The 15,001-nt window shown below is 42.7% G+C and overlaps 1 protein-coding gene across 7 annotated transcripts in view; it reads left to right on the top strand.

Annotated features, from left to right (window-relative positions):
• Positions 1–15,001, top strand: part of LOC138743355 (RUN and FYVE domain-containing protein 1-like) — a 98,941-nt gene that overhangs the window by 53,231 nt on the left and 30,709 nt on the right. For 2 of the 7 annotated variants that reach the window (XM_069898585.1, XM_069898584.1), the window contains exons 3-7: positions 3,690–3,863; positions 3,956–4,073; positions 4,124–4,255; positions 6,723–6,846; positions 13,677–13,741. In XM_069898585.1, the coding sequence (XP_069754686.1) occupies positions 3,690–3,863; positions 3,956–4,073; positions 4,124–4,255; positions 6,723–6,846; positions 13,677–13,741 (613 nt within the window). Of the gene's footprint in view, positions 1–1,733; positions 2,106–3,689; positions 3,864–3,955; positions 4,074–4,123; positions 4,256–6,722; positions 6,847–13,676; positions 13,742–15,001 lie in introns of those variants that run through there. The other 5 variants (XM_069898588.1, XM_069898589.1, XR_011344825.1 and 2 more) reach the window with 5 other exon arrangements.

The following is a 15,001-nucleotide window of genomic DNA, read 5'->3' as shown; positions in this document are numbered from 1 at the left end:
AAACAGGAGTGTGGGTATGACAACGGCTCTGTATACACTAATCTTTGTGAGGTTTTTCAGTTGGTTGTTTTTCCAGACTCTTTTGTGTAGTCTTCCAAAGGCGCTATTTGCCTTGGCGAGTCTGTTGTCTATCTCATTGTCGATCCTTGCATCCGATGAAATGGTGCAGCCGAGATAGGTAAACTGGTTGATCGTTTTGAGTTTTGTGTGCCCGATGGAGATGTGGGGGGGCTGGTAGTCATGGTGGGGAGCTGGCTGATGGAGAACCTCAGTTTTCTTCAGGGCAGTCCTCCTAGCCCTCATCAAAAGGGCTGCCTGTATCCCAGGGGCAAGAGGTCCTCCCAGAGGCGCTCTACATCACCAGGTCCCTCCTCTGTACTGCAACAAATGCTACCCCACATGAAAAATTATTCTCCTTCCCCAGGAGGTTGGTGTCATGAACAAAACTACTGTTCTAGCCCCCGATGACCCCAGGGTCCATGCTACTCCAGAGACACACCAGAACCCATAAAGCAGAGTCCCTGGTTGAGATCTACCTCCTCAACGCAAACCCCCCCATATGTCTATGTGCAGTACCAGGATGGGTGGAAAGACAGTATCTCTGTCTTGGACTTGGCACATGCAGGAGCACCCACTACTGAGGCACTTGCTGTATCCCTCATGGTTAACTGAACAGCAGCACCCCCCCCCCCTTACCCCACAACGATCACAGTCACTGTCGGGTATCCGACCCCACCATTGGCCCCAGTTCCACCTCCCCAATCCCAACCCACACCACCCCCCCACCAAGGACCCAGCCCCATCTGATTCTGTTCAACCATCCCAATCACAGCCTGTCACACAGAGCACTGCCCAGGAACCAACAGCTACACCATAGCCGGCAATGTTGCACTCAGTTCGATGGACAAAACACTGGACAGGCTGAACCTGTCAATAGGGTGTGAATGGACTCTGACACTTTCACCCCTTCTTTTGAAACAAAGTGTAGCAGGGTTGATGTAGTGGTACAGGTTGGCCTGCCCTGATACTGTAACTCAGGATTTCTAATAAAGGAGGTATTGCCCAATCCCCTCCCTCAGTGACTGCCTTGGAATCAGGCCAACTGCCATGCAAGATTTACAGCAATTAAAACCTGTTCATCTCGAATTCTGTCGGGTCTAATTGATAGCACTACAACTATTTGGGAGGATCCTTCCTCGACCCCACATACAAACGGTATTGTGAAGAATGCACGTCAGCACCTCGACTTTCTCTGGCAGGTTGGCATGACATGAGAAACCCTGCCATACTTCTCCAGATGTATGGGATAAAGTGTGTGTCGTGATAGGGTTATGTGTCCAGGCTGGCCCACCCTCCTGATGACATCCTCTCCTTGACTCCTCCCTGGTCTCCTCCCATGTGACCCAGACCATAAAGGTCGAGTCCCCTCTCCCTCTCCTCATTCTCCCTCGCTTTGACCCGGGCTGGTAATGTGTTGTCTAATAAAACTTATTATAAAGCTCCTTGTGATTATTGGGGCAACTGGTAGGGCCCAGCAATGTGCTGACCGGCTGCATCATGGTCTGGTATGGGGACACCAATACCCTGGAGCTCAAGCCCGACAAAATGTAGTGGACACAGCCCAAGCAAAAACCCTCTCCCCATCGAGAGGGACAGCGGGCAAATTTAACTGGCTTTTCACCAAAATGGATTTAAAATCCTCGAGAAACAGGGGCAACGATGTGAACGCGAACAAGAGACGGACCTCACTCCGCGAGCGACCCCCCATGGCGCGACCACCGGCCAAATTGACCTTGCGCCTGCGCCCTTGATCGTGGAGTCCGCTCGATTTCTCCGTGACCGATTACGTGGAGCAGGGTCACGAGTGAAGATGGCGGACGAGCCCGAGGATTCGAGCGACGCCGTCGGGGCAATGGATCGGGACTCTCAGGTGTCGTCGAGTGGTGGGGTCGGGGAGGAGGGCGGCTGGTCCACACCAATCCTGTCGCTGGCGAAGAAGGCGTCGGAAACGCTGTCTGCCAACTACGGAAGTGCTTTGAAGTCAGCGGCCGTGGGGCTCGCTGCCAAGGCGAGCGGGGACAGCAGCAGCAATAATACCTGGAAAGGTACGGCGAGTGGGCAGGGAGGGGTTCCCCCCTGCTGGAGTCAGGGTTCCCCCCCCCCGCTGGAGTCAGGGTTCCCCCCCCGCTGGAGTCAGGGTTCCCCCCCGCTGGAGTCAGGGTTCGGGGTCGTCTGCGGCCCTATAAGGGGTGAGTGTAGGGGGTGGAAGTGGACGGTAGACACCGTGAACTAATGCAAAAGTAGAGTTAGAAGATGGTCCGTGTTTAGGATTCTGCCAGTTGCTGTTCATCTGGTGCCTAACCAGTTATTATCTGGTGGATGGATCATATAAACCACCCAACAGTATTTTCCGACCTGTGGTAACTGCCTTCGAAAAAAAGTTTCATTTGAAATTGATGACTTGAAATTAAGAAGTTTGGAAATCAAACTGCTTAATCTTTATTGACTTAATAGTGCATTATATTACACATCCAACGAATTTAATTTGGGGAGGGGTGTACCTGTTCATATTAGAATGAAATAGTTTTGCATTTATTTTGCCCTTTTTGTTATCCTGCATCTGATAGCCAATTAAGTACTTTTGATGAACAGTAATTATAATTTAAGAAATGTGATCTTTAATTGGGCACAATCGAGTTGGTGAAATTGCAATGTGACAATGACCAAATAATTGCTGTTTATTTTTAAAAGTACACATTAGAAAATAAATATTGATTGGGGTACCACAACATCTTGCCTTTCCTCTGGAAAGTAATTTTAGACTCTTTCTGGTGCATTTTTCTGGTATACCAAATAAATGGTATAAATATTTATAGTATATTTGTGCTCTGTGTGAAATTTAAAAGTTGCTTAAAATTTAGTTTTCTTTAATATTTAAACAGATAATAAAAGCCATTGATCATTGAGACTGGTTATGGGGGAATTTTTTTTCTGTGGCAAAAATTTTTAATGATTTGATGAAAGTTAAGAGAATTTGTAAACATGCTGTAATGCAGATGCACTAAAAGTATGTCTTTTCTGAGGAAATGTATGTATTTACCACTTGCTCTGTTATTAACATGGCTTTCATAACTGAATATTATGCATTTTGCAGAAAGTGACTGGCCTTGGCAATTATGATAAGACTTTCACCAAGAAGTGGTGATGTTAGCTTTGGGGTGGGGGGGTTTATTTTATTTACATACATATATATATATATATATATATATATATATATATATATATAATTTTTTTCTTTTTTAAAGCGAAATAATGGAAATCTGAAATGTAAAAGGAAAATGTTGTACATGGCAAACCAGGTTGCAACTTTAGTTGGGGAAGAGTTATGGCCTGAAACTAATTCTATTCATCTTTCACAAATAATTGATGACCTACCAACTACCTTGAGCTACTTTAATTTTTTTTTAAATGATTATGCTTCAATCTATGTGAAATGTCACATTTCAAAACTAGGGAAATCTAGTCTTGTGTGTTTCGGGCACATGTAGTGGCATGTGCCACCAGCAATGTGAAGTGTATCATGAATGTGTTGATTTTTGTCACGATGTTAAGATGATTAAACTTTTATTTTTAGCAAATTGTGCTACCGAATTGCTGTTTCTAATCTGTTAATATATTCATTTAATTAGATCAGAGTGAACATATGAAAAATGAACGAGTTAATCTCATGAATATGATGAAACTTAGTATTAAAGTGCTCATTCAATCTGCATTAAGCCTGGGAAGAACTTTGGATGCTGATTACCCACCTCTTCAGCAATTCTTTGTGGTAATGGAACAGTGTCTCAAACATGGATTGAAAGGTACAATGTGCCTTTTTTATTTACAAAATAAGTTGTACTTGTCAGAAGTGCATACAGCTATCAAAATGTTGTTTTATTTTCATCCCTTGCAGTAAAGAAAACTTTCCTTGGACCAAACAAGTCTTTTTGGGGTCCTCTTGAACAAGTGGAAAAGCTTTGTCCTGAGGCTGGTGAAATAGCAACAAGTGTCCGAGACCTGCCAGGGCTTAAGTGAGTTTTAAAATGTCAGTCTCTGATGTCATATCTTTTTCTTTTAAAAGGAATAATTTGTGTCTATCTTTTCTTTGCAGAACTCCAATTGGAAGAGGGAGGGCTTGGCTTAATCTCGCTTTAATGCAGAAGAAAATAGCTGATTATTTGAAGGCTTTGATTGATCGGAAAGATGTACTAAGGTGATTTTTATCCTTTTTTTTCCCCCGTGAAGTTTTTTTGCTAGGATGGAGCTGACAGCTGTAACTGGTGAATCTATAGAAGGAGTAATTTTTAGGACAATTTGATTGGTAATGTTACTGTTCAGCAATGGGCCATCCATTTTGTGCGAATGATTTTGTCTATAATCTTTTAACAAAACTCATTTTTATTGAAATAACTTTTTTGAAGAATTTGTGAACATCATTTCAACGGATTGTTAGATTGTAAATTTCGACCTTCACTTTTGAATAGTTTTATTCCAATTATGTTTATTTTGCAGCAAATGAAACTAGACAAACCAGAATATATACACTTTTTTGTCTCTTTCATAGGTTTCTTACAGTTATTAACATACATTTTACTTTGTCCAACCCTCAACATTATTCCACTTGATAGGTTAACTTTTTAAAATCTTTGCTGTCTCATACATTAGCCATTGAAGGAAAATGTACTGAATTGATTTAACTTGCTTTATTTTCCACATTTTTAAAATTTAGTGAGCCATTTTCCTTTTCAAGCTGTTCACTGTATATCTCAAATCATTAGTAATTATAACTCTTACATTTTGATACTATAAAAGCCCCAAAAATCTGAGTATTTCAGTCCTAACATTGAGGCTCTGCCTTTTTCATTCAGACCTGTCTTACTTGAACAGAACATACTTCATTTGTTTATTCTATGGATTTCTATGCCATCTTTTTATGTAGTATAGTTCATTGGCTGTCATTCCAGTGATTGAAGAATTCATTCATATTTTGTAGGGACTCTGAGACCTGAAACTGGTAAATTAATGCAATGGTCCAATATTTTTTTGGATACCTCATTGAGTACTATTACACTCCATCATAGCTTGATGGATCCTTTTTACTTTGTCTGGTATGTTATTAACAAGGTAATCCAGTTTGCTGTTTGGAAAAGTGTTGGAAGTGGTGCCAGCATCCATTTTGCCTGTTTGCTTTGTGGGTCTCTTTTGCTAGATTTCTTAAAATGTTTATTATTTCTTTGAATTTCCTCTAGAATTTGTTAGCTTATGGATAAAATGTCTCGAGCTGCCTTTGTAAATATGTATTAAATGTTTTGGCATTTATTCTTGTTCTGATGGGCTCTGTGCTACTGTATGTTTACTGCATCATTAAAAAGCTTACTATTTTGGCATTCAACCCACCAAAATTCACATCAAATATCCATTTACACTAATCCCATGAACATCCTCTTTCCCCACCCCCTCCCCAGATTCAACCAAGCATTTGGTGCAATCTCTCTTTCCAATATTTTTTGAGTTATGTATATGCTCAGACATGGGTAATAAGAATATATATCCAACAAAGTAAAATGTATGTTAATAACTGTAAAAAACCTATGAAAGACATTAAAAGTGTATATTAAAGCAAAAACTATCCTATTAATCTAACCCCTCCCTTGTGAAGTCATGGTTAAACATAAATATTCCATTAACATGTGAAAGAAAGGACAACCAAACCATAAAATGGGATCAAGTATTCTTTGAAATTCTGAAAATAATCAAGAAAGGGCTCAATAAATTTAAAGTTAAATTTCATTACATTAGTAGAGCATCTATTTTTTCCAGAGTCAAGCATGCCTTCACATCAGATAACCATTGAGTATGTATAGGAGGGACAGCATCCTTCCATCTCAAGTATAGCTCTTCCAGCAATAAGGACAGCAAAGGCAACCACTTTGTAGCCCAGACAAATTAAAATCGGCTGACTTGCTTATTTCAAAAAGGGCAAGAAAAGGATTAGAAGCCAAATTAACATTGAGAACGAAAGACTAGATATGGAAGCTACTTTCCCAATAACTGGAAAGTGAGGAACATGACCAAAACATGTGAAATAATGTACCTTCTTCAGTCTTGGATTTATCACATTTTAATGAGAAATTAGAATAAAATTTAGCTAATTGAACTGTGGAAAAGTAAGCTCAATGTACTACTTTAAATTGCAATAATGATGAATTAATCAGTTGGTGCAATTTCTAGTGGTCAATTAACCTCCCAACCTACGTGTCTTTTGATGAAGGAAACTGGAGCACCTGGAGGAAGCCAATGTGCAAACACCACACAGCATCAAAGATCAGGAATGAAAATGGCTCACTGGAGATGCAAGAAAGTGGCTCAACTAGCTGTGCCACCTGAGAATATGGGAATCGTACTTAAAAAGTTACTGGATTCTTTATTTGTTGTTGAAACACTTGCGTTCCTAACCTAAATTTGGTTTTAAATTCAAATCCATGAATACAATTTTGTTTGTTTTTATAGTGATCTATTTTCTTACTGAAATAGAAACTAATTTTATACAATAGTGCAGTTTTAAGGAACAAATGATGCCTTTATCTTGCTAATGTTGCTTAGTAATAAAATAGCTGCAGGTTAATTCAAGTTTGTCGTAATGTGCTTCATGAATTAATTCAAGCATTATTTTAATCTAGTGAATTCTATGAAGCACATGCACTGATGATGCATGATGAGGGAGCAGTTATTGTCGGTCTACTGGTGGGCCTTACAGTGATCGATGCAAACCTTTGTTTAAAAGGAGAAGATTTGGATTCTCAGGTAACATTTGGTGTATGATTTTAAAAAGGAATTGGTAACATTGCAGAATTATTGTGGAGTGTACATGATAGTATTTTACACATTTTGTGAATAGCTGCTTTGACCACTTGTGTCTATTTTGAAAGATTCTGTGGTACAAAGCCTTGATTATTAATCCAGAGCAGGAAAAGATAATTATGCACCTATAAGCCTAAAACATGGTCAATAGCATTGTTCCTTTTGTCTGATCATTAACTCCTTAATGAAGGAGTTCATTACTTTTATCCTTTTAATAATAAATGAAAAATGTCAGCAGATTAGAAGAATGGATTTTTGTAACTTGTAATGTAGCTGAATGTTTTAAGATGCACAATCTATTATCAATTTGTCATGTCCATTGGAAAATATACACATATTGTCAAAATTCTAATTTGCAGCAGCAGGGAAAAAAAGACAATGGAATATATTAATTTGACATAATGAATATAAAAGATAGATGATAAATATTCACTCTTAATGTAGTTCAATAAAAGTATTATAATAATGCAGGCTTGACTTTTGTGTCAGTAGTCCTTGACAGATACTGTTTATTACATGAAAATGCCTTTAGTCTAACATAAGGCCAATAAAAATTTGGCATTAGCAATACCTACCAACACTTACGATCAGAGAAAGAGGACAGAGAGTCCACACCCCCCCCACTTCCGAGTTATTGGGGGTCCTTGGATTCGCCACCAGCACTTCTGCAGCCACGCAAGACTCCAGTTCAGTTCAAACTGTCAGCAAATCAAGCCCTGATCCAAACCTCTGACACAATGAGGAAGCCTTCAGTACCAAGGGCCCATTGAGAGCTTTCCTTGCCCTTAGCATCCTCTTAAATTCCAGTTCTGATACCTGGTGTGGGTTCCTCAGCCATATGTCTGCAGCATGTTGCTGGTTCCCGGGGCCAGTTCACTACTTCCCCCAGAGTCTGCAACCTCTTCAAGGCTGCTGCTGAACATGGGCACTGCCATCTTAGGGCCCAGATCCCAATCGGAAGATTTAAAATAAAACACTGAAGCCTGAATGGAGCCATCAGCAGAAGGACTGGAAGGTGGGGTGGAGCAGTGTGTCTCATCTCCCCAGATCCATAGCAGCAGTGGTGTGATTAGTGTAACAAGAGAAAGCTTGAGCTTGATGGCTGTGAGAAAGTAACTCCTTGAATCTAGAGCTGATGGTCTTCAGGCTACTGTACCTTCTATGTGAAGGTACCAATGAGAAGAGGTTCTGACCAGGGTGATGGGGATTCGTTGATGTTGGCTGCCTTGAGGCAGCACCTCAGACATATTCAGTGCATTGGAGATCAGAGTCTATGATGGGCCTGGCTGCTTGCTACCTTCTCCAGCCTCTAAATTCTTGGGCACTGATTACCAAACCAAGCTGTGATGCAACCTGTCAGTATGCATCCCACAGTGTACCTGTAGAAATTTGATGACATGCTAAATCTTTTTGATTATTTTAATTATATTTTCAAATCAACATGAAAATATGAAATTCATCAATTGCATAAAAGAAACAATCTTCTCATTTGATGTTGACTTTTAAAAAGAAAAGAGGGGTGGAAAAAACCCAATCCCTAACCCTCTTTTTCCTTCTCTTTCTTCCCCCCAACAACATCCATCCAGGGGGGTGGGGGGGGGAAGAAAGAAATAGTTAATAGAATTTAAAATATAGAGACAAAAAGAGAACAAAAAGGTTTCATTGGATTCATCAATCTCCTGCCAAGGGACAAATATCCTGACTTGCCCAGAATCCCAGGTGGTTCTCAGATGTAGGGGGCTGAGGCATTGTTAATCTACACCTCCATGTTGAAGATATGGACTCCAAACTTAGAAAGCATCACCAGGTTAAATGGGAAAAAAGGATCCAGTTTCTCCATTGCATCTAAAACACTGATCTGATATTTCCGATTTTAATTTGTGGAATTTTTTTAGTGTAAGATATAGTTGGTGCAAAAATTTGTATTGTGCCAATCTATATCTTATGTTAGACTATCTTTTTTCATCAATCAGTACACCCAAATCTTTGCCTAGATTTATCACCCCTGTTTTGGGGTACCCATTTGAAGTAGAAAATACACTTTAGAAATAAATTTCTTTGTAGTCCCCTTTCGAACTAGTGGCAGTAAGGGCCACCATTTGTCCCTTGTATAAGATCGTGACTGAAAATAGTGGAAGATAGTATTTAGTTATGCCATATTTGATTTTTAATTGATCAAATTACATTAATTGCCACTGTTCATAAACAATCGTTGATGCATCTGATCCCTTTTTGGGACCAGGTGTCGAGTATTGTCCATTGTTCAAGGAATAAACCTATTTTGAGCTAGAGGCATTTTAGTAGATAGGCCCCCTTTAGTCCTGATTTGATCATTTATTTTATTCCAAATATTAATTATGTATTAATAAGGAGGCTTCTTTTACACCTGAAATTAATTTTGAATTCCATATCTTCTGCTATCCTCTCTCCAACCTTGTGTAGCTCTATTTTTGCCCAAGATGGCTTGCCTCCTCTGTCAAAGAGGAAAGTGACAAACTTCATTTGGGCTGAATTGTACATGTGTGTGGTGATTAAGTACAATATCATTATTTCTTATTACTTTTTGCTTGTGGGATAATGTTGCAGCATTGATGAATGGGACCACAGATACTGAAATCAGAAGCAAATGATGGAGGAAGTGATGGCCTGGAGATCATTGTTGTTTTTCTTTAAACTAAGAAATTTTGGACTGCTGAGTGTCGTCGTGGTAATTTAATAATGCAATTCATGATTGAAGAAATGGGATTCTGGGGTGGGTCGGGGGGGGGGGGAAGAAAAATAATCATTTTGCATTTAATTAGAGTGTTTGTTCTGTCATTCGTGGGGCCTCAACTGGAATTGGATCAGAGGAAATTGGAATTAGTAGGAGCAAAGGACAAAGGTTGGAGACCCAGTGGCTGAAATTTTATCTTTAGTGTGGCGATCAAGCCAGTGCTCTGGGCAGCGAGCGCAATCAAAGGCCAGCAGCCTGCGCAGCGACACTGGTCCCAACAAGCGAACAGGCGGGTAAATAGCAAGGCCATCTTAAAGGCCAGTGACCCAAAAATGGTTTTGCTGCACATAAAGGGACAGCGCATGGGGAAGAAGGGAATTATTAGGCAGAATAGTACCTGTGCGCAGGAAACCCGCTTTTGTTATGCAGGTCGTGACGTCAGCCAAGGGGGGCAATGGTGGTAACAGTGCAAGTATAACAGTCAGGCCTGAGCCCCCAATAAAACAGCTTAACCTCACCTCACGCGTGTCATCTTTCGAGTAGCGTGCAGCTACAATTGGTGATCCCAACGGTTTAGACGGCATCTAAACCCAACAATGAGCAGCCAGCAGCAGTCCTCACAGACGCTCTCAAGCTGCAGACCTTCTGGCACAGTTCCAGATCCAGTGAGTGCCCTGGACCAGGACATAGCAATCCGGGTGTCCAACTTCATTCAGATCTTTACGCTCTCATGGCAGGAGAGAGGGGCATGTCTGTCCCACCTGGATGGAGATGCTGCCCTCCTGGGCAAACAAGAGCCTTACATCATGTTTGAGCAAGCATTCCTGGAGCAACTGCCCAAGGACATCCAACTACTTCTGGGTGATGCAGACTTCAGCGACCCCTGGAAAGTTGCAGCATTAGCAGATGTTCTGTGGAAACAGAAGAGAGAGTGCTCTGCATCTGTGGAGCTTGTCACTAAACACCGCAACCAGACCCATGCAGACCCACTGAGAGTACAGCAGCCCCACAGAGGAGGTGATCCCAATGACCAGTGGTGTTTCTACCACCAGAGATGGGGCACTGGAGCTCACCTGTGCAGACCACCATGCACATTTCATGGAAAAGCTGGGGCCAACCGTTGCTTATGGCCACAATGGCTGGCCAGCAAGACTTTGGGGACTGCCAGTCTGGGCGATGCTTCCTCATGGATACAGGAGCAGAGGTCAGCATCCTACCCCGTCGGGGCAGGATACCAAGAATAGGCAGTTGATCCGGACCTATCGTACAGTTGGGAGGCAGCCTTTTCTTGTCGGTGTTCATGCTGGCTGCAGTGGAACAGCTGCTCCTCGGTGTAGACTTCTTTGTGCCTACAGCCTGCTCGTGGACCTCAAGGGATGGAGGTTGGTCCATGTCAAGACTTTTCAAACTTTCCTCTTCAAAGATGCCAGGCTTCCAGCACTCCATCTGGATTCTGTACAGTGATCAAACAACGAGTACTCCAGGGTCCTGGCCGAGTTCCCTGCAATGCTTACTCCCCCAATTCACCACGGTGATGCCCTGACATGGGGTACAGCTCCACATCCTGGCCCTCAGCTCCACACGTGGGCAAGATGCCTTCCTCTGGAGAAGCTCTAGCTGGCAAAAGAGGAATTCAGGAAGCTGGAGGAGCTTGACATCAGATGGTGGTCAGACAGCCCATGGGCTTCTCGCCTGCATATGGTACCCAAAGCAACTGGGGGCTGGAGACATGCGGCGACTACTGCCGGCTCAATTAGGCCACAACACCAGTTCGGTACCCTGTACATCCAGGACTTTGCGGCTAAACTGCACGGGGCAAAGATCTTCTCCAAGGTGGACCTATTGCAAAGATATCATCAACCAGTTCGGCCTTTTCGAATTCCTTCGAATGCCATTCAAACTAAAGAACATCACACAGACCTTCTAGCGACTCATGAACACAGTGGGCCGAGATCTGGATGACATCCTGGTGGGAAGCAGGAACCAACAGGAGCAAATGACACACCTCCACATCCTCTACACTCGACTGAGCGAGTTCAGCCTGATGATCAATCCAGCAAAATGCCAGTTCGGATCAGAGGCCGTTGACTTCCTGGGCCACAAGATAACCAGGGAAAAGTAGAGGGCATCCGGAAATTCCACAGACCCATCATGACCAAGGGACTACAGGAGTTCGTGGGAATGATCAATTTCTACCACAGGTTCATCCTCAGCTGCCTGGATCATGCGGCCCTTGTTCAAGGCGAAGGATGTCACCTGGAATGAGGATTCAGGGGAGGCCTTTGTGAAGTCCAAGAAACCCTGGCAGGCGCTGCTTTCCTGGCACATCCCAGGGCAGATTCTCCAACACCCCTGATGGTGGATGCCTCAGGAATGGCGATTGGTGGAGTTCTGGAGCAGCAGATCAAAGGAAGTTGGCGGCCATTGGCTTTCTTCAGCAAATGTCTGCAGCCTCCAGAACTGAAGTACAGCACTTTCAACAGAGAGCTACTGGCACTGTACTTAGCCATCCACCACTCCAGGTTCTTCCGAGAGGACAGGTCCTTAACGACTACACAGATCACAAGACTTCGCCTTGGCTAAGATCTCAGACCCTGGTCAGCCCGCCAACAATGACACCCATCTTGCATCTCTGAATATATCACAGATGTATTCTCTGGCACTTCTCCGGCAAGGACAACATAGTGGCCACGCACTGACCAGGCAAATTATCCAAGTGCTATCAAGGGGAGTGCACTTCGTGGCATTGGCGGAGGGTCAACAGAAGGACAAGGAGATGCCCCAATGCAGGACTGCATTATTGGGACTGCAGTTCCAAGACATCCCAGTCGGCACAGTTAACACCACCCTCCTGTGCGACGTAGCCACCAGCCAGGTCAGATGTATCGACCTAGCAACTTCAGGATGGCAGGTTTTCGATTCCATCCACAGACTGGCTCACCCATCCATCAGGGCTATGGTCCAGCTGGTGGCCAGCAAATACATATGGCATGGATTATGGAAACAGGTCAGCGGGTGGATGAAAGACCTATAGGACTGTATGTTTTCATTCGCAGGGGTCCACATCGTCCACTGCTGCAAAAGCCATTCAAGGGTCCATTCTGGGTCATCCTCAACAACAGGGCCGTGTTCAAGCTGGAGGTTGGAGGCAAGACTGAGATCTTCACCAGCACACCTTGACCCGACACGCCCGGTTGAGACACCAGCACCATGCCGAAGAGGCAGGCCACCGAAGCCTGCAGAGACTTTTCTTCCAGGTATCAAGGACAATACTGCTGGTTCTGGGTTGTGGGGGGGGGGGGGGGGGTGCGGCTTGTGGCGGCAATCAAGCCGGTACTGCAGCCAGCGAGAGTAACCTAACGTTAGTAGCCTGAGCAGTGACACTGGCCCCAACAAGCGAACTGGTGGGCAAATGGCAAGGGCAGCTTAAAGACCAGCAACCCCAAAATGGCATACTGGCCTTACTGCACATCCAACAGAAAGCGCGCGGGGAAGAAGGGAATTGTTATGCAGATAAGTACCCGCGCGCAGGAAAATCCGCTTTTTTTATGCGGGTTGTGATGTCATAAAAGGGGGGCAACTGTGGTAACAGTGTGAGTATGAAAGTTGGGTAACGGTGTGAGTATGAAAGTTGGGCCTGAGCCCCCAGTAAAACACAGAGCTTATCGTGTGCATGTGTGTCTTCTTTCGAGTAGCACGCAGCTACATTAGTGTATTTAACTTTGAATATTGTTGTGTATGTAGATATAATAAAACTCAGCAGGTCTCAGTTCCATAGGAGGTAAAGATATGACCATTTTGGCCTGAGCCTTTCAAGATTTTTTTTTTTTACCTTGATGAAAGTCTCCAGTCTGAAACATTGGTTATATATTTTTGCCTCCTGTGGGCACTGTGAGACCTGGTGAGTTCCTCCGGCATTTGTGTGTATTATCACTGCATCTGCAGACTTTCGTGTTTCACCCCTTGTCTCTTGATATTGCATTCCAGTGTTTATGGCACCTTGTCAGCGAAAAATCTTTATTATGAAAACTGATTTTTTTTTTTAAATTGATCTTTTCAGGTTTGTGTGATTGATTTCTCACTGTACTTGAAAGATGGATCACCAGATTGTGCTGACAGCAAACAGTGAGTAATAATTTTTTCAATTTTTATTTAAAAGATTTTTTTAAAACAAAATACAATCAAATAACACCAAGAAATTTTTAGATACATAAGAGTAATCAAATTTTGATGTAAACTTTTAAATTCTTAGATTTCTAGCAGTGTTGGAATGTTTCCCCCCACCCCCTAGAGTAGCTGAGTTTAAAAAGTCAAATTTGAAAACCTGTCTGCAGAGGCTGAAGATCAGAAATAGAAACTCAACACACAGACAATAGTAAAAGTTTCTGGTTGTGCAAAGTTGTCACCTGGTTTGCAGTTCATTTCAGTAATGTAATTCCCTGCTTCTTTGATTTCCTTCTGACCCATGCATTTTGATCCCCTCCACTGATTCTCTTTAGCCCAATGTAGACATGAGTAAGGGAGACTGGTGTTCTAGTTGTCAAAATTTGTATTGATCCAAGATGTTCAGTGTTTTCTCTATCCAGAAATACACTGCTTGATATTAGATATTTCCTGCACTTTGTTTTGCTTTAATATCCTGTCATGTTCTGCATCTTGCATCTCTTGTCTGTTTCTTTTTTCTAACTTCCTTTTTCTACCATTAGATGGTACTGAAACCTGTGCAAGCTTGGTCATCTTGTCATAGACATTGTCTCCTCATCTTCTCAGTGTTCCAGTTCTGATGAAGGGTTGTTGCCCTGAAACATTAACAATTTCTCTGCTCGCAAAATGCTATCTGACCTGTAAAGTATTTTCAGCACTTTGATTTTGGATCTAGAAACTAGTTTACATTGGATCGCATTCAATTTTTTTGCATGATTAGGGAATATTATATTTGAAGCTTTTCCAAAAGCACTGTTTACATTGTTTATTGAATGTTATTTAATGGTCCTGATTATTCTCCAAGCTACCTGCCACCCTCAATTGGGCTCCTGACTCTGTAGAAGCCCTGTGACTACTTTAGATGGATCTTTGCACTGTCAGTTCTGTGGCTCTCACTTAAGTATAATAGGCCTTGACTGGTGACTAGCTTTCCAGAAGACTTGACTTGATCCCAGGATTCTTTTGATCTTCATCCAACTTCTAATCTGATCTCAGATTTACTTGGTCCATCTCTTGCAACTCTCTCCCTTGCTTGCCTGCGCTCTCGCTCTCTCACACCTCTTCCCACCCTCACCCCTGTAAGCATTTCATTTTCTCATTTTCTCCTGCAGGGGTCATCTACTGCATCTGGTAGTCCTGTGTGGTCTCCTCTACATTGGAGAGACTGGATGAAGTCTGGGA

Source organism: Narcine bancroftii, chromosome 9 (genome assembly GCF_036971445.1).
Source record: "Narcine bancroftii isolate sNarBan1 chromosome 9, sNarBan1.hap1, whole genome shotgun sequence".
NCBI classification, from domain to species: domain Eukaryota; kingdom Metazoa; phylum Chordata; class Chondrichthyes; order Torpediniformes; family Narcinidae; genus Narcine; species Narcine bancroftii.
This window is presented reverse-complemented; position numbering and strand designations above follow the sequence as displayed.